This window comes from Maylandia zebra, linkage group LG7 (genome assembly GCF_041146795.1).
Source record: "Maylandia zebra isolate NMK-2024a linkage group LG7, Mzebra_GT3a, whole genome shotgun sequence".
Lineage (NCBI taxonomy): Eukaryota > Metazoa > Chordata > Actinopteri > Cichliformes > Cichlidae > Maylandia > Maylandia zebra.
The window spans coordinates 4,257,613-4,283,181 of NC_135173.1; the positions used below are offsets into that span (position 1 = coordinate 4,257,613).

At 42.2% G+C, this 25,569-nt stretch overlaps 1 protein-coding gene across 1 annotated transcript in view; it reads right to left on the reverse strand.

Moving 5' to 3' along the window:
* Positions 1-21,389, reverse strand: part of LOC101486958 (neural-cadherin) — a 107,010-nt gene extending 85,621 nt beyond the window's left edge. The window contains exon 1 of the mRNA XM_004570777.4: positions 19,570-21,389. Within this exon, the coding sequence (XP_004570834.1) occupies positions 19,570-20,569 (1,000 nt within the window). The 5' untranslated portion in view covers positions 20,570-21,389. The remainder of the gene's footprint in view (positions 1-19,569) is intronic.
* Between the last annotated feature and the right edge of the window lie 4,180 nt (positions 21,390-25,569).

The window sequence follows — 25,569 nt, forward strand, 5'->3', positions numbered from 1 at the left end:
AACCACTCACATCAAAACAGTTTTATCTGTGCTCAAAACCACACAATGTTTTCAGAACATGCACATACGCACGCACACATACACACAGCCCGTATAAATAATGACACTACTGAGCATTCATTATATACTACATCAAAAAACAGGGGGTATGCAGCTCACAAAAAGAAAATCAATGTAACATTCCTGCAATTCAGTCAAAAATTCAGTGATTATGGTGACTATCTGCTGAGATTAGGTTACATTCTTTATCTCTTATTATCCTGCTTCCCATATTCCCATGTATACTATTCCAGTGTACTATGATTTACTCACAAAAGTGGCCACTTTCTTATTTATCAATGACAAGTAAATCAGAGAATGTGGCAAAGCCTATACACCTTGATTAGGTATATACAGCGTAAACATTTTTTGATCTATATTGTCCAGTACATTAAGTGTATTTTAAAATGTGTTTATAGTTTTGCAGAATAACTAAATGGGAGACTATGCAAAGGCTTTGACACAAGAGTGAGTGATTCAATGGTTCACTGGTTCAGAGCACCAAGCGTTCAGGATTTTGTATTTTAGAAATTTAGAGAAAATGTTATGCCCTCTGGTAGCTTAGCTTACTAACTTTAGTTAAGCTTGACAAAAGTGTGACTTTTTATTCTGCCACTGGCACCTTATGGTCACAGGTAGCCACATAACTGGATAGTTCAAAATCTTATCAAATACCAAATAGTGTCAGAATTACACAAATTATTTATACAAACTGCACCAATTGCAAAGATATGAACTGAAGGATATCGTATCTTATGCAGGTATAAATTCCAGCCAATTCACCAAAGGTTTATTGACATACTATGTAGCTGTGCTGCTGCCTGGTGTGGTTAAAAACAACAGTGATTCAGGCAATAAGCAAAACACAGTTGTGCTGTATTTGGAAAAGCAGGAAAAAAGAGCTGAAGGTCACTTTAAATGCGCTGCATAGCTTTTTTATGTATATAAAATATTGATCATAGTCCCTTATCCTTGAAGATAAAACCGTTAACAATGCATCAGCAATGCCAGCAATAGTCAAAACAGACAGCAGAGAAGTACCACCAACACACATGAAAAAAAGAAAACACTGCAAATCCTCCTAACATTTCAACAAATGTTAAATACATCATCAAAGCCAACAGAAGCCTGTGCTCCCAGCAAATCAATATTAGCCCCTACAGCATAATGAGGGCAGTAACAGGTTGACTGTTGAATGCAAGATAATTAGGCTTTCAGTTGTTTCTTAAAAGAATATACAGCGTTGCTGTTCACATTTCTTCAGGCAGGTGGCTTCAGTGTTTAAAGACCCTGGATGAAAAATGCTTTTTGTGCTTTGTCTAGGCTGTGAAAGAGTTTTCTCTTTGGGCTTTCTCTAACATTAATGAAGATTGGAAGTTGAAGTCGCCCTCACGGGAGCTATAGACAGTCCATTTATTGCGTGAGAATAAACTGTTAAAGCATATCTCGGCTCATTTCTATAAAGACCTGTCTACTCGCTGAGCCTTTGATGGGCAGATGAAGAAAACTAAACAACTGGAGCTTCCTGGTGGATATTTGAAAATGAAATTCAAAGTCCAAGTGATTGACAGTGTGTGGGATACCTTGTATTTTCTCAAATCAAATTAAACTGGGGAGGAATAACTGTACACACTGGTATTAGGTTAGATTTACATAAGCACTCCATTAGTAGTCAAGTATTGTAACTTCGCAGCTATGTGTTATATAGATAATTAGAGCTGGTTGTGAAGTGTGCTTTCTATTCTCAAATTTGAGATGGAACGATACGGCTGCATTTCAAATTGACACTTGGGGTGGAACTAATATTTACTCAAGCATATGTACAGTACAGTTTACAGTGTTCTCACCCACCCTTCCACTCAGCAGCCCACCACCCTGTGAATAACATGATGCACAGTGGCACATATGCACACCCTGTCATACAGTTCGCAGTCATTTGGAAAATTGGCAAGGGGACTTTATCTAAATGACACTGCAAGACTGAATATTCCAGTGCAATCTCTCAGTAAGAGGATCTGATATAAATTGTTTGGACTCTCAGTGCCCTGCTTCACACCTTGCTTTGGGCTTTTATTTGGCTGCCTGGAGCAAGGAATATGCGGTGTAGTTTGGTTTGTTTGTTTTTTCTCTAACTTGTACTCACCATGCATGCGTTTTTGGGTATAGTTTACACAGAAGTTCATTTGTGTCTTGTTTGTGCATTCATGTGGCGTGTGTGGGCTTTCATGTGTAAGCATATCTATATCTGCCTGCATGCATGGTGCTTCATTTTGGCATCTATGGGCCATACATGCGTGACCAATCAGCTCACAATCACCTGCGGTTAAGTGGAAAGTATACAGTGTTCCAACCAACCCAACTGTAAACAAGAGAAGAGAAGAGAAGAGGAAATACCGGTTGATACCAGACTGCTCTCTTCCATTCCAACCAGAAAGGTGTACGGTTCATAGCAGAGGCTTTCATTTGGTCATTAGTCTCTATCAGCTCCCGTCTGTTAGTGTTAGTATGTGTCAGAGAGCTATCTTTCTCACTCTCCAAGGTTTGATGATGGAGAGGTAATTTCAGCTTTATGGCGGTGTGACTCTAATGATGAGGAAGCCATAGCTGAAAGCATGCAAAGGCAGTGAGAAGTGCTTTCTGTCTTTCCCCACATGTACAGTGGGGCAAAAAAGTATTTAGTCAGCCACCGATTGTGCAAGTTCCCCCACTTAAAATGATGACAGAGGTCAGTACTTTGCACCAGAGGTACACTTCAACTGTGAGAGACAGAATGTGGAAAAAAAATCCATGAATTCACATGGTAGGATTTGTAAAGAATTTATTCGTAAATTAGGGTTGAAAATAAGTATTTGGTCACCTCAAACATGGAAAAACTCTGGCTCTCACAGACCTGTAACGTCTTCTGTAAGAAGCTTTTCTGTCCCCCACTCGTTACCTGTATGAATGGCACCTGTTTGAACTCATCATCTGTATAAAAGACACCTGTCCACAGCCTCAAACAGTCAGACTCCAAACTCCGCCATGGCCAAGACCAAAGAGCTTTCGAAGGACACCAGGAAAAGTATTGTAGACCTGCACCAGACTGGGAAGAGTGAATCTACAATAGGCAAGCAGCTTGGTGTGAAAAAATCAACTGTGGGAGCAATCATCAGAAAATGGAAGACATACAAGACCACTGATAATCTCCCACGATCTGGGCCTCCACGCGAGATCTCATCCCGTGGGGTCAAAATGATGATGAGAACGGTGAGCAAAGATCCCAGAACCACACGGGGGGACCTGGTGAATGACCTGCAGAGAGCTGGGACCAAAGTAACAAAGGTCACCATCAGTAACACACTACAACGGCAGGGAATCAAATCCCGCAGTGCCAGACGTGTTCCGCTGCTGAAGCCAGTGCATGTCCAGGCCCGTCTGAAGTTTGCCAGAGAGCACATGGATGATACAGCAGAGGATTGGGAGAATGTCATGTGGTCAGATGAAACCAAAGTAGAACTTTTTGGTATAAACTCAACTTGTCGTGTTTGGAGGACGAAGAATACTGAGTTGCATCCCAAGAACACCATACCTACTGTGAAGCATGGGGGTGGAAACATCATGCTATGGGGCTGTTTTTCTGCCAAGGGGACAGGACGACTGATCCGTGTTAAGGACAGAATGAATGGGGCCATGTATCGTGAGATTTTGAGCCAAAACCTCCTTCCATCAGTGAGAACTTTGAAGATGAAACAAGGCTGGGTCTTCCAACATGACAATGATCCAAAACACACCGCCCGGGCAACAAAGGAGTGGCTCCGTAAGAAGCATTTGAAAGTCCTGGAGTGGCCTAGCCAGTCTCCAGACCTCAACCCCATAGAAAATCTGTGGCGGGAGTTGAAAGACCGTGTCCCCAAAACATCACTGCTCTCGAGAAGATCTGCATGGAGGAATGGGCCAAAATACCAGCTACTGTGTGTGCAAACCTGGTAAAGACCTATAGTAAATGTTTGACCTCTGTTATTGCCAACAAAGGTTATGTTACAAAGTATTGAGTTGTATTTTTGTTATTGACCAAATACTTATTTTCCACCATGATTTACGAATAAATTCTTTACAAATCCTACCATGTGGATTCATGGATTTTTTTTTTCACATTCTGTCTCTCACAGTTGAAGTGTAGCTCTGGTGCAAATTACTGACCTCTGTCATCATTTTAGGTGGGGGAACTTGCACAATCGGTGGCTGACTAAATACTTTTTTGCCCCACTGTATATACAAAAAGACACATCTGAGCTTTTTATGTGTACATAGGAAGTATGTATGTGTGGATACAAACGGGAAAGGTTCCAACTTGTACTGCTGTCCCCATCACTGAATAGGCTTTTAATGGAGAGTAATGAGGAGCACTTTTGCGGCAGATGTGCCCTCCCTGCAACAGCGTTTTACCCCGAGACTTTAAAAACTGACCCGAGTGAGACGTCAGCAGGCACCAGTCTCTCCTTGCTTGGTACGTGTTGCAGGAATTTGAACAGGCTGTTGACCAAGTTTGCCTCGAGCACCTCGCTGCACCCAAGCAAGTAAGAGTAAGTATCATTTCAGCATAGCACCTAGAGTCACATTAAATGACAAAAGCCCTAGCAGTGTTGGCCAGGCCCAAAATCTGTTACAGGGCCATCTTCTTCACTGGAGTGTGAAATTATTTTAGCTCTTTCCTCATTATAGGATTTTAAAATGCATTATAGTTAGGGCCTTTATGGTGTGCCGCAGCATTAATTCAATTTGCCCCATTCACGCTTTCTTATTATCACTCTCAGTTCAAGCTACAGGGGGAGGAAGCTGCTGAGCAGTGCTCCCCAGCCTTATCTATAAAGGATATAAACTACACTACCCAGCTCAATCAGAGCCAGCCTGGACTGTTCCATCCATTTTTCCTCTGACTCCCCTCTCCCTCGTTCTGGATGCTTCTTTCTGTGGTGACCTCCATCTTTCTTTCGATCGTCTATCCCTCTCTCCATTTCCTTCTGAGTTGGTGATTGATGGGGGTGGTCCAAGGAGCACTTTCGATATCTTTCCATAGACACACTCGTGTAGGCAAACCAACAAACACACAGCCTGTGCACGAGCTCAGATGCTACACACATGAATACAAACGCAAAACCAGGGCCAGGCAGAAGCAACAGAGGCAGCCGCACAGGTTTAATGGGAAAACAAGCCACAGTGTATGGGTGAGACAGCATTAATCTATCACTGAAACCAGAACTGGACTGTGTTTGTTTAGCACACCATAGAAGGAGGCATTCCGGGAACACCCCATCACTATCTGTTATGTGCAAAAGTACAATAATGTATTGAGCACAGCAAATGTGTTCCTGCGGAAGTACAGCAGATTAGTATGGAGCAGCTGCGTGAAGCGGGACTTGAGCTCTGACAGTGCTCCTCCACACTTGCATGAATGCACTTCGATTAAACACACACAGACATGTTTTGTCCATCTGTGTTTAGACAAAGATGCACAGTAACATGCTATACACTATACTAGTCCACATGCATTAAACTGTAACTCAGCATGCGATTGCAGGCGGGCTTACTGGCAATGGGGGAAGAGGAAGAGAGGATAAACTCCTCATTTAGATATCTAATCCCGTGAGCAGTCTGTCCTGTGTGTACCATCATCTCCCGTCATTAGCAGCAGGCCAGCAAGATTAAAAAAGATCAATGTTTATCACCCACTGTGTGCGAGGAAATCCAAGTCTTAAACCTCCCCATGTCATCACAATTAATCACAATATCTGCTATCACAGCTATGTTAACAACAGAAATTCATGATTATAGTAAATTCATAATCAACCTTAATGCCCCAAATCTGTGATAATGTTCACGCGCTCACAGTGGATGAGCTCATACTAACATTATTAAAAGTAGTAACACTCCATCAGTTGGATTTAGTGTAAATATAGGGTGATCTTGCATTCAATCCAAATATTAAGACAAGCTGAGTGACTCATTTGTAACTTTGAACGCACAATTATTCACGGGGCGGACTGAACATTTATGGTAAGATCCTCAATTTAGTGTTTGACAAACGCAGCCATTTCTCAGTTAGAGATATCCATCAAAACTAACTTATCGCACATTCACACAATTAATTATTGAAATTACTCGATTAAATGGCAGCTGCAGTGTCAGGGCAGAAAGGGCAGAAGTAATTATGAGTCGATAACTTGTGAAAAATGACATGCAAAACTGTGGACAGAGCCTAGGCAACAGAGTTCTTGCAGAATAAGAAAGCTGAAAGCAAAACTGAAAGGATCCCTTTCCCTGCCATTTTCTTTATTTAATTTTCAACAAAAGCGGGTTTAAGAGCTGCAGGAAACTTAATTCTAATTCTTGATCCTTAATGCGTGGCAGTGGTGCATGCTTCCCTGTTTCCACAGCAAGGCTGGCACTACTTATGACACCGTAACATCCCTATCCCATCCTTCTCAGCACATCATAAGACTGTGGAGACCATATGGTCTGATTAGTCGACAGAATTAAGCTCTACACTGTCGAGGCAGCGAGAAAGATAGATGAGGAGAAAAAAAAAAGCCTTGCACGTTCAGTGGTTCCGCTGAGAACAGACACAAATTCGTAGCTGGAACACATTTAGAGAAATAAAAACGCATGCTCCACAAGCACATGCCTGAGCCAAGATTGGAACAGATAAAGCAGAAATGTCCAAGTACAGAAAGGAGGAACATAACAGAAGCATACAACAGACAGATCAGGAAACAATCAGAACAAATACTGTCTTTTGTGTGTCACCCACAATCTTAAGATCCTTTGTCTGCATATCATTCTTCATCTCTGCAACTGTCTCAAACTCTAATTTTAAACATCCATATAGCAATGTAGCATGTAGCTGCTCTCCCCCCTCGATGCCCATCAGCCCTGAGAGGCACTACATTATCTCCACATCTAAGACACCTGCTCCTGCAATCAGTTGGACTCTCTCTCTCTCTCTGTCTGTTTTTCTGCAATGGATTAAATAACCGAACCATGAGATGGACATCATCTTCAAACACATCTTCTAATCTGGGCCTCAATTCCCTAGTCTTCTCTATAGTCTTTTTGATCGCCAGTGAGACGAAACTTTTGCAACCCTTTTTCTTCACTCTACCATCTCATTTTGGATGGCACTGATTTTCATCTTCTTAACAAAAGGATGTGAAAATTGGTGCCACGCAATTACTACAATTTCTGCAATTTGCCCGCTTTGCTCCAAAGCAAAGTTCACGGCATGTCAAAACATCTCACTAGGAAACTTGGCCAGCCATGTGATCTTTTGCACAGCATTAAGAAATCTCCTTGTTCACAGTTCACCCGGCAGAGATTTCAAAGTTGTCCATGTCCTGTGTGTTTTTCAGTGCCTTCTTGAGCCACCGAATGCAGGGCTGCAACCATTGTTATGCTCAGTTAATTGGACCTTTGGGTACAAAAGGTTGAAAAATTCAAGACCAAATAGATAAATAAGCACGAGCACTGAATTCCCACGACATATCCCAGCGCTAGCTCCAATTTTCCTTTGCTCATTCTAGCCTATAGGCAGGCTTGTCTGAAAGGCTGATTCATTAGAGTGCTTCAGGACAGTTCTATCAGCCCTTCGACTCAATCACACACCTACCTCTCTGCCAGTTTGTAAACTATCAGCAACAGTCTGTCACAGCCTGTTCGGCGACATATAAATTGTTGTTTAAAGTGATGTTTTGTGACTGTGAGCAAAACTGCTCCTAGTTAATCAATACCACAAAATCAATTCAGCTCTCTGGGGAAATGTCACAGAGAGACTACCCAGCATGCAAAGGTGGGGCAAAAACAAAAGTTTTAGATGGATGGAGGAAGTGGCAGATGAGGCAGCGAGCCAATGAGCTAAAGCATAACCGGTTCATTACAAATCATTCCGCATTAAGGGAAACAAGGCAAACACAATAGCAGATGATTAAATTATGTCAACAAAACCCCCAAACTCACACCTTTGTTTCCCGCTAAGCTGGTGTCAGAGCATCATGGATTAGATTTATTAAAACAAAAGCTTCTCCACTGGTGATAAGCTTCTTGTTCAATGTGTGAGCTGTGCTCATTTATCACACAGGTAGACATCGGGCTGCACAGAGGAATACTGAGAATCTGTGCTATTGGAGGTCAGCAAGACATTTACCTGACAGCGCCTGCCTCTGTGCAATGTCTTGAGCTGACAATGTCTGTGGTAATGGGCATCAATAATGCAGACCCTTGGCCGAATAAAAACTCCCTGTCGCCATGACTATCCTCACAGCCCTGTGCGACAGCACATATGCTTGCACTCATCTCCTGCTGCACCACACACAACATGTGTGATATACAGTATGAGTGTGGACTGAATGCCTACGTTTCTGTAATTCCAAGATGGCCCACAGAATAACAGAAATAGTCCACATTTCTTGAGCTTTAATTATTTTTGGGGGCTGACATTGAGTAAACGTCTTAACTTCCTTCCTTAACAGCTTGTTCTGGTACACGGGGTTTACCAGTCTGACCCCAGATCAGAGCAATGTGTGATCTTAAACTTTAGTTAAAGGCCAGACGTGACAAAATCACATTAAACGCCAACTAAAAACTGCAGTTCTTGAAATGGTCACTTGGGGGCTGGTTCCAAGAACGATTCAATCCACATACATCCCATTTTAAATATGATAGCAAGCTGATACAAAAATAATTATTTCAGTCCCTAAAGATAATTTTCCCTTAGTGACACATTCATCCCAATTGTAAAGACAGTTATGCAGTCACCTCCACCCCAGCTGAACACTGACATTTTAAAGGCAGAGTGGCTAAAGCTAAAGCTACACAATGCTCAGAGCCAACCACAAGACAGCAGCCTCAGTGAGAGTCTTAGGTATGAGCAGTGAAAAGATCAAAGCAATTAAGAGGAAAATTATGGAGACGAGTGAAAAAGAGAAAAGGGCGGATGTCTTGTTATCTGGTGAGGTTCTAAACATACTAGAAGATGATGTAAGTAACTGACATTTGGTTTGTTATATAAATCTGTTGCACCTACTTTTGTTTGGTAAGGTAAAAAATGTCAAGGTGACTGTACAGCAACTCATTCTTAGTTATTTATTTGTAACAGCGCTCCTTCTTATAGCTGAGTACTTTATTTTCAGTTGTTTCAGTCAGAGATCTACTTTACTGAGATCTGGGGGAAATAGTAAAGTTTTAACTATTTATTTCATTGTGAAAAGAATATTTTGTGTTGTTTTTTCTTTGTATATGCTGTAAATTACAGCGCTTAAGAAAAGAAACTCTAAACTGGCAAACACTCTTTATTGACAGGCCAAAAGAACTGGACAAGAAAATTGCAATCACTGCATCTCTAATAATTAAAACCCTGTGATAGACTGCCCAGGGTGTGCCTTGATTTCTGCCTTGTGACAGTGAGTCTGACTGAGCAAGTGATTGGGAAAATGTGTAGATGGATTAAAAAAGACAATTTTAAATAAAAATAATAATATCTAGAATTCGCAACTCCAGGCGAAGGTGTTGGGATACTTGCTACTTGCAGACTCGGACTGTGGCTTGCTGTCGATGGGAGCAAAAAGTTGTTGATAAACAGCTTGTTTATGAAAACAGGTGTGCCTAATAAAGAGGCAGACATTCTGAAATTGAAGTGTGTTTCTGTTAATCATACTGTAGGTTCATGGGAGCATGGTGAAAAAAGTGGGCCATGCTGTAGTCGAACTCACAACCTTCAGCTTCCAAAACGTTAAAGAACATGTATTAACCCACTAACTCAAACGGCAACGCAACAAAACTCAAAACTTGCATGTCCCACATGAGTTAGTGGAAAGTGTGCCACAGCAGGCTGCAGCCACACTATGGTGAGACACAGGTCAAACAGTCCACCAAGGATATTCAAATCAATGTGGCGTGACACGAGAAAAGTAGCCCTTTTCTCTCGGTATAATCAAACAGCTTGTTGCTGTACAGTGAACATAAGTGTACCTAACAAAGTGGCACAGTGTCCTTTTAGAGTAGTATCATTCCATAGAGCATACAGCTCTGCTTGATCATGAAGAGTGCCCCATGGTACACTTGAACTCAGAACCTTGAGAATACAAAGGAAGAAGAAGTGAGCAGTAATACTACTATGCACCGAAGCAGCGGCAGGACCAGTGCACAAACGAGCCAGTCATTCTGAGGTACGAACAGCGTCTCTACGACAAACGGTTACTACTACTACTAATAATAATAATAATAAATCCATCCATTTGCTTCTGCGTATCCTTTTTCAGGGTTGTGTGTGTCGTGTCGTGTCGCCTCTCACCCAGTTGTCTTTGGGCGAGAGGCGGGGTACACCCTGGACAGGTTGCCAGTGTGTCACAGGGCTAACACATAGACAGAGACAACCATTCAAACTCACATTCACAACTATGGGCAATTTAGAGTTTCCAATTAACCTATCCCCACTAAGTGCATGTCTTTGGACTGTGGGAAGAAGCCGGAGTACCCAGGAAGAACCCACGCAAACACAAAACATGCAAACTCCACACAGAAAGACCCCGGCCTGATGGTGGAATTGAACTCAGGACCTTATTGCTGTGAGGCAACAGTGCTAACCATCGTGCTGCCCCGAAAAATGAAGCCAATTCACAGACCAGTAAGTGAGTAAGTGGCAGTCAATAATTGTCAAGATTCAAAGCTAGTTACAGCTAGTTCTGAGCTAGTTTAAAAAAGACAAATATAAATCCTGAACTTTTCAGTCAGCAATAGCATAGCAAAAAACGGTAATTGTGGCTAAAGAAGGGCACTGACTGACTGTTTACAGTGGGGCAAAAAAGTATTTAGTCAGCCACCGATTGTGCAAGTTCCCCCACTTAAAATGATGACAGAGGTCAGTAATTTGCACCAGAGGTACACTTCAACTGTGAGAGACAGAATGTGAAAAAAAAATCCATGAATCCACATGGTAGGATTTGTAAAGAATTGATTCGTAAATTCGGGTGGACAATAAGTATTTGGTCACCTCAAACAAGGAAAATCTCTGGCTCTCACAGACCTGTAACGTCTTCTGTAAGAAGCTTTTCTGTCCCCCACTCATTACCTGTATGAATGGCACCTGTTTGAACTCATCATCTGTATAAAAGACACCTGTCCACAGCCTCAAACAGTCAGACTCCAAACTCCGCCATGGCCAAGACCAAAGAGCTTTCGAAGGACACCAGGAAAAGTATTGTAGACCTGCACCAGACTGGGAAGAGTGAATCTACAATAGGCAAGCAGCTTGGTGTGAAAAAATCAACTGTGGGAGCAATCATCAGAAAATGGAAGACATACAAGACCACTGATAATCTCCCTCGATCTGGGGCTCCACGCAAGATCTCATCCCGTGGGGTCAAAATGATCATGAGAACGGTGAGCAAAGATCCCAGAACCACATGGGGGGACCTGGTGAATGACCTGCAGAGAGCTGGGACCAAAGTAACAAAGGTCACCATCAGTAACACACTACAACGGCAGGGAATCAAATCCCGCAGTGCCAGACGTGTTCCGCTGCTGAAGCCAGTGCATGTCCAGGCCCGTCTGAAGTTTGCCAGAGAGCACATGGATGATACAGCAGAGGATTGGGAGAATGTCATGTGGTCAGATGAAACCAAAGTAGAACTTTTTGGTATAAACTCAACTCGTCGTGTTTGGAGGAAGAAGAATACTGAGTTGCATCCCAAGAACACCATACCTACTGTGAAGCATGGGGGTGGAAACATCATGTTATGGGGCTGTTTTTCTGCCAAGGGGACAGGACGACTGATCCGTGTTAAGGACAGAATGAATGGGGCCATGTATCGTGAGATTTTGAGCCAAAACCTCCTTCCATCAGTGAGAACTTTGAAGATGAAACGAGGCTGGGTCTTCCAACATGACAATGATCCAAAACACACCGCCCGGGCAACAAAGGAGTGGCTCCGTAAGAAGCATTTGAAAGTCCTGGAGTGGCCTAGCCAGTCTCCAGACCTCAACCCCATAGAAAATCTGTGGCGGGAGTTGAAAGTCCGTGTTGCTCGGCGACAGCCCCAAAACATCACTGCTCTCGAGAAGATCTGCATGGAGGAATGGGCCAAAATACCAGCTACTGTGTGTGCAAACCTGGTAAAGACCTATAGTAAACGTTTGACCTCTGTTATTGCCAACAAAGGTTATGTTACAAAGTATTGAGTTGTATTTTTGTTATTGACCAAATACTTATTTTCCACCCTGATTTACGAATAAATTCTTTACAAATCCTACCATGTGGATTCATGGATTTTTTTTTTCACATTCTGTCTCTCACAGTTGAAGTGTACCTCTGGTGCAAATTACTGACCTCTGTCATCATTTTAGGAGGGGGAACTTGCACAATCGGTGGCTGACTAAATACTTTTTTGCCCCACTGTATATGGAAAAAATGTGGTACGTATTATTTATTAATATTATTAATGTTTATAAATAATATTTATTAAGTCTTATACCATTTACTCCTTTAAGTACCAATTTCTAATATGCAATATTGTAGGAGAAAATTGTGAATGCAGCCATTTTAAAGTATTTTTTTTCCATTTGTTTTTCATTTGAGAGAAAATCCATTAAAACTTGAACGTTATGTCAGCAGAGAGTAACTGGTTTCATTTGTAGTTGTCACACTGGTTGCTTTGAGTTCTCTCCAACAAGAGTCAGCGTTACTATTATTAATCATGACAGTTATGTTCCCCTCACTTTAAACAAAGCAGTTTAGGTTACCCAAACCAAATCACCGGTTTTCAAACAATCCTTAACAGAAAACCGCATAAAAACAAATAATGAATACATTGGATAGAGGATCTTGTTCTTCTGTATCGAAAATCTCTGACAACCCCGCAAAAAGATTTTATCCAAAAGAACACTCTAACAAAATAACTGTCAGGAGAAAAAAAAGGCATGTTTTATCCTGCATGTCGGTGCTTATATAACAATTAGGCGAACGTGACGTTAAAAATAAAATCATTAGAAACAACTAGAAAAGGCATAGATTTCCATTCCTCCAAGCTTTTTTCCACTGTGCTCCTGTGATGCTTGTATTCGATGCGCCAGTCGTTTAGCTGTTTCACATGGAGGGCTCTGTGTAGAACTTTTCTGCCCTCATCCTACCCACTGTAAAAATGATCTCACTTAGTCCCACATATAATTTTCTGTTAAAGATAGCACTGCTATAGGATCAGCAGTAGGATCAGTATCTGCAGATAACCCAGCTTAAGGTGTAGAACTTTGTTCTGAGAGAGAAAAAGTTCAACCGAACATCTTTGCTTTCTCTCTTCGTGCCACTCCAAAGGGCAGATCATACTTTCCTCCTCATCTTCCTTCCATTTGCCCCCAACAATCTTCAGACAAATACGAGCACACGTTGCCCTTTTCGCAGCTGCACAGCGCTATATTTTTTCCCCACCCCCCTGTGCCCTGTAGCCATCCATTCAGCACTACAGACTAGAGTACATGCACACCTCATTCCCCTACTGCCACCCCAACAGTTTCTCACTTCTCCCCTCTAACCATCTGACAATTATTTTTCACCAAGCTGACCTCTCATCAGCAGTATACAACTCCCTGTCTCTCATCTGGCTGCCCTCTACTTATTTTCAGTGAAGCTTAAAAGGGTGCGGAAAGCAACAATCTCACACATTGGCATGTATTTACACACTTCTTCCATCTTTTTCTGCCTCCGTGCTTCTCTGTTTCTTTTTTATTTCATGTTCGGTTTTGACACCTTTGCCTCACTTAACTTTCGTGATCTTAAAGCCACGCGGTGTAACCATGCCCTTAGCATTTAAGTTTGTCCTGACCTTTCTGTGTCCCTGAAAGTAATGTCTTGTATCCACATTAAATATCTCTTCAAGATGTGCACTAGAGCTCCTTTCCTTCTTCTCTCTGCTCTTGTTCTTACTACTTAATCCCATCTTTTTTAAAAAGCGGCACCTACACCCTCTTCCTTTCTCATGTCAGATACATGAGAGGACTGTAGAGAAGAGAGGATGGCAAGGATGTTGCTTAGACACATACGTTTGATATCTGAGAGACCACAGAGCAGAAATATAATGCTGCAGGCATGTTATGGCTCCACAGCATTTGTCAGACGCAATGAATCTGAGAATCTTTGCCATGGGGAATCTGGATACCAAAAAGCCAATTGCAAGATTTAACATGAAGCAGACTGGTACACAAACAAATTTACAGAATCACATGTGTAGATGAAAAATAATCCCCATCTATACGCGCATGCAACCATATGTACATGCTCACGATCACTAGAGGCAATATTTTTAACGAAATTTAATAAATGCAGACAGCTTTTTGTGAAATTGTTTTCTACTTACACAAACAGCCCCTCAGTCACAAATTACAAACAAAAATGAGATCTCTTCTCAATTCATTTCACATCACAAGGGGAATATGCAAATATAGCTGGGGGGCGGGGGCAAGTAGGAAAAGGGGAAATTGGATTAAAGACAGCATGAGGCAAGATGCTGACTATGAGACTGAGACAGGAAGAAAGACGAGGGTGGAGGAGAGAAAAAGAAAGAGTGCAGGAGACAGTTCTCTTACAAAATGGGCTGAGAAGAGGTGATTACCACAAACTGAATGCCACCCTTCCCACAAATACCCAAAGGAGCGGGAGAAACCACTTCAATATTCCCCATTCCAACTCACAAAGGAATGCACCACTTGCTCGATACTCCTCCTAACCCGTCAAATACCATTAACAGATTCCCACTCAGGTGTAAAGAAAGGGATTCTTCGGATGGGACAACCAAAAGGAAAAATTCTCCACCGCAAATCTAAAGTGACATCCTCTGTGGGGCAGCAAAAATCCTTTACAAGTGAAGCTGTAGAGGTCCCTCACTCCCTCTTCACAAAACAACACCACATAACCATTTTCTGTGAGTCATGAGTCATGGCCTACTTCCATTGCTTTTACTTTTTTTCTTATACTGCTGGTTTGATACATAGAAGCTATGTCAGAAAAATATCATTGTTTTCTCTGGGGATTTCTGCTCTACTGAATATAGTTTAGAAGGTAAATATTTCTCCAACATTAGCAGGGGATCTAGTCAAGGAGAAAGCAAGGATGCTTTGATTGGCCCCCGAGAAAGAACAAACTTCTTAAATAAACACAGCGATGCTACTGTGTGCTAAATGTGATGCAACACAGCTGAAGGACTAGTGTCAAAGCTTGTCCTGAAATCCTGACTGCGTGCCTTCGGTAAGGCTCAAATTTGATCCTAATTTGATCTATGTGCATACACTCGCCATACATAATGATGATGATGAGATGCACAAAATGCTTTGCTTGCACAGTTAAATACAGTTTGGAGCAAAGTATAATTAAATGAGAAGAGATTATGCAAAAAAATCTTTTCTGATTGTTTACTTTTACAAAACAGAAAGTAATTCCTAACTTTGCGGGTGTAATTAAAAAAGTAAGTGGTGTAATGAACCACGGCGCTACGATGGTGGTACGTAATACGAGGACATTTCTTCAGAAATCAGCAAGAGTAATAAACAAGTCCCAACTTGTTAAAAATGGAAGCAGTCAGACACGACAGTATGTTGGATTATTACATTAACTTTTGTTGCAGAAAATACCAATCACAGCGATGACTAATTATATGAGATGGGATCACAGCACTACATATCAGTAGGGTAATTTCAATCGAGTTCATGAGACTCAACAGCATTCCAGTTATGATCAATGGGTTTCCACCCGAAAAGATGTTGGTACTTTGTTAACGTGGCACAATGTGCGGCACTGTGTGGCAAAGCCAGAACAACAAAGCTATGTAGATTTGCTGCTGGTGCGAGAAGGAAAGAGCAGTGAATGATTTACCTTACAGTAACTCGTGCATATAAATGAACAGATAAACAACTAGGTATATAAGTTAAGCCTTAGCACTTCCCTGGGTTTCCCTGAGTGGAGATCACAAGTATCTCTGATTAATTGTAATCCGCACTACAAGTTCCCTACAAGTTCCCCAAGTGGGCTATTAGTGGGCTACTGACAAAAACCCTGTCATCATATTCCTGGATGACAAACAGCAGTTCCGAATTATATCCTGAAGTAAAAATTTTTTACATGATAATCTCAAATTAAAACAATATTCAACTTTAATCCAAGTAAAACATTTTCCCATCACTGCAAAAACTCAAGCAGAATGCTTAGTGTTCAAACATTTCATGTCGTAGACTCATGCATGGAGCAAAGGCTGAGTTTTTGGTAAGCGGATGCTCTTCTGGGTAAATATGTACGTGAGGATGGACCCCTGCTGAGAGTAATCAAGAAACACTGTTCCCCTAATCTGCAGTGTGCCAGAATAATTTATCCGAGATGCATTTTCATTATCATTTCATAAAATGAAAATGATCTCCATCCAGAGGAGCGCTATAGTCCTGGTTAAAAAACAAACAAACAAATGAATCACTGCAAGTATGCCTTACAACACATAGACTATCATGCGATCTGTGTACTGGTCATACACAGAGTACACTGAGTTTTTGCTTGCTCTTTGAAAATGCTATGAAGGAAGAACAATTACAAAAATGCTGGAGATTTCTTTGCTTTGACATCTGGGAAGGTGGAACTGTTACTGAAGGTAATACACGAGTATAAGGTGGTCAGGCTGGTGTAAGAACACAGACAGGCTGTTGTTCCAAAGAAAATGCAGTGACGTATTAGATCATGACCGAAAAATCCTCCACTGGCAAAGGAAAGCCGTGACATTGAGAAAGGAATACCTGCACAAGAAGGATGAAATCACAAAAGGTATCTGAGCCTAGCTTTAATGTTCTGGTTTATTTTTTATGACTGATAAGACCCAGTAAGGAAGCAATAGGTGTCATTATTTCCAGTAGTCTGTCTGCCCATCCAGACTAAAACAAAATCCCAACACTGCCAAAGTAAAACAGCAGCATTTTACACATTTTACAACAAAAAGGCTGTGGCATTGATGCAACCAGAGTGTCAAACTAGACTTTTTATCTCCTTTTTCAACAGCACTAATAACAGCTCTTCTGATGACTCTAATCATAAGGCAGTACCCACAGCAAATCCATTAACATAAGAAAGCCTTACACCAGTGTGATTAGTATTTCATGGCCACATTAACTAGTTAATGGACACATTCACTACACATTTAGAAAATCTGCATTCCCCCGCTAATTACAGAGAGTACTTATTGTCCCACATGGACTTTAACCTGTGTGTTCTTGGAATCATCCACCGAAGCGTGCATTAAGCTGTAAAAACAATAAATAAATCACACATCTAATCTGCGAGCAATGGCTTATGGTAGCAATGGGAATAGAAGTAGTGGTTAAAAATACAAGACGGAAACATCAGTAGTGTTGCTCAAAATGAACAGAGGCTTGATTTTTTCACGAGTACTGTTACAACCATATACAGGAACTGAGGCCATGCACAAACTTACAACAAGAGAGTGGAATCCCACATTGTTGCAGCTGCAACGAGCAACCTGCATCATTATAAAAGTAATGCAGAACTTTATCTTTGTACAGTTTGTTAAAATGCATTTTCAAGCTCTAGGATTTATCTCCATGGCCTTGTTTTTCAATTCAATTCAATTCAAATTTATTTATATAGCGCCAAATCACAACAGTCGCCTCAAGGCGCTTTATATTGTACAGTAGATCGCACAATAATAGATACAGAGGAAAAACCCAACAATCATATGACCCCCTATGAGCAGCACTTTGGCGACAGTGGGAAGGAAAAACTCCCTTTTAACAGGAAGAAACCTCCGGCAGAACCAGGCTCAGGGAGGGGCGGGGCCATCTGAGAATGCTGTTGATTATTTTTCCACATCACGGACATTTTCTTTCTTTCTTTTTAAGGTGAGCGTTAAATGTTCCTTCCTGGAATGCTGTTTGATCTGTTTATTAGACTGCTGTCTGACAGCTTTCTATTTGACATTCAGCAGGTGACCATCAGCGCCACGGATGGCTCAGTGCCACGGAGAGTTCAATAAGTAAAATAACTCAAGATGACACAACGCATGGGGCCTCATTAAAAATGTTGTTTTTGTGCCTGAGGTCAGTCTTCATGTGACTATCCAGCCTCATAATTGCACACAAACATATACAAAGAGAGAAACACAATTTAGAAAACATCTCACTCCTTCTTTCTCTAATGTCTCCAAGAGCACTCTCCTTTAACTTTGAGACACAGCACTAATTTGCTGCAGTACCAAAGCAGATCCTAATGCAAAACCACACGGGATATTAGGTGAAACCTCTAAAAATAAAAAATGGACTCATTCTATCAGAGATGTGTGTATGCAAGGATTGGGAGTGAGACGAGCAGAAGAAAGGCCTGTCCTCCCAGACTGCCGTCAGGATTCTGTCTGGCAAGCTGTAGTCACAGGATAAAGGACATGCCATGCCTTTGATCAGGAGAGGAGAGTTTTGCAGGTGAGAGAGGTAAAATGGAGGAAGATCTGAATATCTGTCAGACTGGAGCGGCTGAATTCTGTTACGCATCAGATTTCTGACTGTTTTTGCTTGTTCTGGGGGGGAATAAAAAAAACTGCAGACACCCTTTACAAGAATGTGTCCCAATCAGCCATGCAATTACCATCCAGAACATGCTGTGCAATGAAGCAGCAGCAGGCAATTCAAATGAAAACAGTGCAAACTGTTTCCTGCTCACTGTGCAGCTCAATTACAAAGCAAATCAATTTGATCCCCTTATTTTATTTTATTTTTTTTACTTGTTTTTAAGCTCGACGGTAAACTTTTGGAGCAGCAAAACAGAACTCGAATATCTGATGCACACACGACTTTCACCTTCCCTCCGATATTTGAAAGGTTTCCTGACTGTAGCAGAGCTTCTTCAAATCCCTGGGACTAGAGAGTGAATGAGAGGAGGATTAGAGGGGTAATGTGAGTAGATGAGAGAGTGAGGGTCGCTGTGATTTGCCACTCTGCAAGGATTAGCTCGGAAAACATCTTCACAGTCACAAACTATGTCAATCAAGGATGTGATTCAGTCAGTTTAAAAAAAATTAAGTAAAATAAATCTTTAACCTAAAAAATACTCTTCTTCTCGTTGCCACAAGTGTGCCCCATATCGCTCACCATTATTTAAATATCGTATCCATATCAAAATAACTGGAAGAGCCATCTAACAATGTCTCCACTGAGTGTGTCACTAATGGGGATTCTGGATGTATAGATGCCATGTGGCACACCTGTGGAATAAGCCTATAGGCTGCAGCTACACCTACCGCCCTGAATGAATGCACTCCAGATGTCAGGCCTATTCAGGGGGCTCCTCTGATGAGGGGTGAGCGGGTCCAGATGGCGGCACAGTTTTACCATGTGCTTATAATGTGCAAGCATTCCGTTTAAATAGGGCATTATCACCACAATGGAAATAATTACAGTCAACAGAAAGGGGGGTGGGAGAGAAACATGGCCTAAGTTTAGCGCCGATTAACAGAAGAATAATCAACGCACCTCTTTTATCTTGAATCTTTACAGTGAGCTCCACGAACGGCTCTGCCTCCCTATCCAGCCTCCTGGTTATTGTGATATCTCCGCTGTCGCGGCCCACGCTGACCGGAGAGCTCTCTGACTCCGGGTAAATCAACTCGTAGCTGGCTGATTGAAATCTGGTGGGACTCAAGCTCGTTATGACCGAGCCGATGCTGGCGTCTTCGGACACGTTAAGAGAAACCACGGAGCCAGGGTCAAGTAATGCCCTCGGCGAACGCCCTGCCCTCGCTGTCCCCGCTAATTCAGCAGGACGCGTCGCCCACCGCTGTGGAGCGACAGTAACCAACACAGCCTTACTGGTCAGAGGGGGCCATCCGTGGTCTCTGGCATAAACGCAGAATTTGACTTTAGAAGGGAGCCCCAGGATTGAGTCGACCAGTAAAACTTCGCCTGTTTTCGGGACAACATAGAAACTGCCATTTTGGGGGACAGAGATATACGTCAACTCTGCGTTTTTTCCGCTGTCTGCGTCGACAGCCTCCAGCCTGTAAACTACACTACGGAGGGCAGTGGTGTCATGTAAACTTATGTGAATGTTGTCTGCACTGCGAAAAGTCGGTTTGTGATCGTTGGTATCCAAAACGTCCACTTTTACCGACGCAACATCGAAGACGATAGACCCAGGTGCGCAGGTCTGGCAGCACAGACCTAAGCTCAGCAGGTATTCTGAGCGAGTCTCTCTGTCTAAAACCCTGGAAGTTCTGAGCAATACACTTCCCCGCTTGTGGTGAGCGAAGGCTCGGAAAGCTTCACTGCCGTTTCCATACAGTTTGAAGTGCGTTCCGGAGACCGGGCACCATTTTTGCGCGGTGATGCGCCTCACCGGAATAATCAGTCCGTTTACTTTAGAACACGGCGGTGAGTTCTCAAAAACATGCCCGTGGAAGAAAGGCAGTCGCTCCTGTGCTTCATATCCAGCAGCTGGCGTCAGAAGGCAGCATAACAAAACACCCCAAATCATGTTGGTGGCAAGTTATGTACCCCCGAGTGTCTCAGAGGGGTTGGTAGGAAATCCTTAAAAAAGAAAGGAAACACACTTGAGAAACATTTCCTTCATAGCCATCCACGGTGCGGTCCTTCCAGGAGAGCCCTCTGAACTTTAAGCTGTTTCATCCTGGGAGATCCGCCTTTCGGCTCCATGTAACACGGCAGCGTGCAGGCAGCCCACAGCGCTGCAGGCAGTTTGTTGTGTTCGCACCCAGCGTTCAGCACTAGAGCACCGGACAGCGCCAAGCGCGGGGGCGTGGCGGCGCACGGGGACGGAGCTCCTCGGTGCACCCCACCCTGTGTGATGGTCAGGAGGGTCTCTGCCTCAAACCTCTGCACGGCGGCACAGCGTGAGCACGCGCAGCCGTCCGAGCGGTGTGCCACATAAATCCGCTCTCTCGACTGAAGGATAATCACTCGTGCTTCCTGTCCAGAGAAAGTCGATAGAAAGCAGATCCACCATTTCCCTAGACGCTAAATAAACAGCGGGCTTCAAACACGGCAGTTAGAGGTGCCTTGCTCGAGAACACTGGCGCACAAGTTATGAGGAATTATCCATGCAGCACTCCCATGTGTTCAGTCCGTTCACAAGTCTTCTCTGAACTTTAGATTACTCTTCTTATCAGGCATTACATTTCTGAGCTGCTCGCACTCATGGCGCAGAGAGACAAAATAAACTGAAAATGCACCAATATGAATGCAAATCCGAGGATCTGGGCTGTTAAACTGTGTAAACATGACTGCTTTACGACGGGCTGTGCTGAGTAGCGTCTTTGCCTCTAGCGTTATGGCGTTATGCACACCAGAGTTCAAATTAAGACTGTCACCCTGATTGCTCTTCCTTTCCCTCCCCACTCTGCTGGTGTGCCACGCACCCACATCGCTCTAAACCTAATCTGTAGGGGTCTACTGCTAATTCTCACAACTCCCCTCACCTCTCTGTAAGTGGAGAGTCAGAAGAGTAAACACTGTATGAAGCTTTGAGTTGTCGGAAAGATAAGAAAATAATGGGCTAGAGAGCAAGCTCTGTTGAGCTTGTCTCCCATGTCATGTCAGCCTTTTACCTTGAAATGCACGCAGATCAATATTTATATGCCTTGGGGGTGTGATGTTACGCTGGGTATGTAATTCAATGCCATGCATTGCTTCTATGCTCATGCTCTTGCCAGAATCTGTATTCAGTTTGAAAATTCATCAAAGCTCCCGCTGAAAGATTCTTATCAATTCAAAACCACAATCCATCATAGCAATTTTAGCCAAATCCACTCTACACTAAACTGTTCTTTTCAGGCAATAACTCTGGTAACTGGCAGCGAGCCTCCAGACAATTCTGAATCACAGCCTGCAGCTGGAGCACAAAGCTCATATTGGTTGCTTGTTGTATTCCTTTATGTGGCACCAGCTCTAGGCTCTAGGCTGTGTCACCAGGACACGTGAGCCATCCCACACTCTCGCTGGTGTTTTTACAATCTCTGACCACAGGAGGGAAAGGCATATCAAAACGTGTCCACCAAAATAACCCCAGAGCATTCTATGACAGGGAGCCCATTGATGGGAAATGACCTCATGCAATATTATCAGTGTTTCCATTGAAGGTGAAATTGTGATACCTGAAACAGACACTGTCAGGGAGGACTCTGTGCGCTCTGTTGAGCTCGGCAACTTTTCTTTGAACTTCCTAAGTGCTTCATGAATGCAAATCAAATCCTGTCTTTTATCATGTTGTCTCACATGGTGAAATTCACCGTGACTGCCAGCATGGGAGATAGTGTAGCAGAGGCTAATTCAATCACCGGGGCCAGGCCAGAGTGTGAGGGATAGTTTACTTGAGGGTTGCGGCAGTTATCTACAGAGATGAAACGCCAACATACAACACATCAAAACAACAAAGCTGTAATGAATTTAAAAAAATAAAAATAATGAAACTGTCTCATTATCCCTCTACTCTAACAGATAACTCAGAGCTGCAGGGTATTTCCAAAAAAAGAAAGAAAGAAAAAACTCATGCTGAAGAAAGCAGCAAGTGAACATTAGAAAGCTTCATGCTTACTTAATGAATAATTGACCAAATCTATTCCCGTCATTCAAATAGAGGCAGACATAGCTTTTGAAGGCAAAGTTTGCAGCCTAGCATTTCAAATACTCCTCAGAGACAAATGAAGGATAGGACTGAAGGAAAGGCATATGTTCTATAAATTGATGTCAATGTCTGTCATTCTTCTGGCAAAAATGGGCTCAAAACATCCTGAAAAGATGAAAGTTAGTGTTAAGAGGATTTAGTACAAACATCAGTTAACAGGCAGTTAGGGCCCAACATGAAATAGAGTAGGCTGATGTTTTTAAAAACGAGCCATTCAGCAAAAGTAGATGAAATAATTGCCTTAAACAGGCAGGTTTATTAAAAGGAACGGCAGGACATTTACAATGGATGACTAAGCATTCAGCTCTCAGGTTACTAATCGCTAGTGAACGTTTATGGGGAACATTTATGTAAACTCTCCCCCCACTAGTTTTCCTGGAAAAGCTGCAAAGAGCCTTTTCTGGAAACACAATGATGCCCGACAGGAGCAGCATGGTGTGCTCTGTAGCACCGTTCGTTTAAGTGTTCCTGTGTATATGGTACCCTAAGGACATTTTCCCTCATCACAACCTGAAGGCAAAAAAGCAGTTAAAAGAGCTGAATAAATATAAAAACATTTCACTTATGTGTTAGGTACAGCTAATTAGATATGATCTGTGATCCCCTTGTGGCTTCTACCTATTAGTGTAGGATTTAAGCTCGGCAGTAGAAACCATAACTGTTTATTAACACAGATATTAATTATGGGGAAACGTGAGCGATCAAGTTCAGATGGTATCTTCGCCAATAATAGTACTGGAAGTTTTGAAAATGACAAATAAAAAAATCATACTAAAAAAACAACCAAACCAAACCATCTCATTACCGACTGTCTATTCTGAGCCTTTTAACTCAGAACAGTATACCCCCTAAAAGCTGACGCTCATTCACAGGATGACTGAATAAGTTTAATAAAATGAGTACAACAGCAGCCACTTTGAAGGAAAAAGCCCCAAATAATCTATTGATTAATGCAAGGCTTGTTTTGGTAGAAAAAGGAGGGGGAAAACGAGCCACTTCAGGGCCACATCATGTCTGTGGAGACATTTTATTATATCTACATTCTGATTAGTGGGGCCTAGGGCTTTCTCGGTGATTAGCGCACTAAGAAATAATCACTGAGTTGAACAGTATCTCCTTGTAGCCCGGAACAATCACGACTTTTTATTAGCACATTAAAAGATTTCTCACATCACGAAAAGACACAGGAGATAGTGACTGCAAAATAAAAGAAAAAAGAAAATGAGCACTGCTGCTCAATAGTCCCTCTCACTCTGCCGGACTAAAAGGTGAAATTTTTAAGAGGCAGTGGTGATGTTCTCTTTGAAATGCAGTTTGGAGAGTGAGAACATTACCTCGGATGAACACTGAAGCTCCACAGTTCTTTTTCTCAGTTAATTATCCCAGCAGGCCCCCGACATTAGGCAGGTTTCCATTACTCGACCAGTTCAAGGTAATGAACTGATGGTGTACATTCAATAATGTGCTATTTATGAAGCTGAGAGGATTATGAGCGACCCATTGGGGAAAATATGAAAATACTGCAGGCTTCACGAGGAGAGGAGGATAATAACTTCGTCAGACACGGTGTTCCTGTAGCATCTTCCATTTGATTTACAAATGAGCCCAAAACCAAAAGCTTGCCACCCCCTCATTATCTGTGGTCGGACTAGAGGGTCCAGCCCTCTAATCTTCCACCTCGAACTCTGTGAAAACAGAAAAGACTAGCTGTATTTTCTCCGGTGCGTTAAATCACGAGCTCTATTGTTTCTTTCTTTTTAATTTTTTCTTCAGTGTAACAACGTTAAGTGGGGTCTTAATAAGAGTGGCTCTAAATGGACATTGTACCCATACATCACACGATATTACCTTCCAAAAGAAGGTCCCTTACCCAGGCAGAGGCCCTGCGGTTCATCATGCCTGTTGTCCAGGGGGAAGAAACGTTATAAAGTCAGTTTAGGAGCTGTTTTCCAGCAGGAACTATCATTTAATAAATAATGAGAGAGACTTTCTGCAGCTGTTAGAACATAAATTTCAGCACTATTTTACAACATGCAGGCTAAAAAACAAAACCCTGGCTGTACAGGTTTTTTACATTCTATATGTGTGTGTTAGCTTAAAGTTGACTGTATATCTGAATGGCTAGTGTGAGCATTTTTCCACCCGTGAGTAGTTGAAAAGCACAGTTTGACATTTTTGTTTTTTGTTAACATTAAAACAAATGAGTATGCTAGCATACCCAGGTACGAATATGGATGCTTTTCGTCTCGGATGCCGTAAATCGTCCTTTTCTTTCTTGTTTGTTCTATATCCCTCCAACTATCCATCTTTTCAGCCTTCTGCACATTTTCAATGAGGCAGTAATGTCAACTGACATCCCCCATTACTGTTCATTTCGAAGCTACAGTTTGCTCAGTCACAGTGAAAGGCCTAAGGCGCCCCCATCTGTGTTTTCAGAGTGCTGCAACGTGGTCAACAGTCCTGCACTCAACGACTGTAAGCGAAGCAAGTGTAAAATTAGTAAGAAAAATCCTGACAGACACTTCAAAAGTTCAAACTGAGCTGAGGGGTAAGAAACTACATATCACCACTATAAACTGTACAAATTAAAAAAACTACTGACTGGATTAGAATCTAAACTAAAGTAAGATCCTGAGGAGATATACTTGTAATAAAATGAAACCCGTTAAAAAGTGGAGAAAGCAATGAAGCAACAAACTTCAAAAGGCTTGGGGAAATAGCTGACACCACTTACACACGAGCTGCATGTGCACAGCAGCTAATTTAAGTTCTTTGATTAATTGCAGTCCTTTACAATATTAAAATATTTTTTCTGGCACAAAACAATCAAGTCG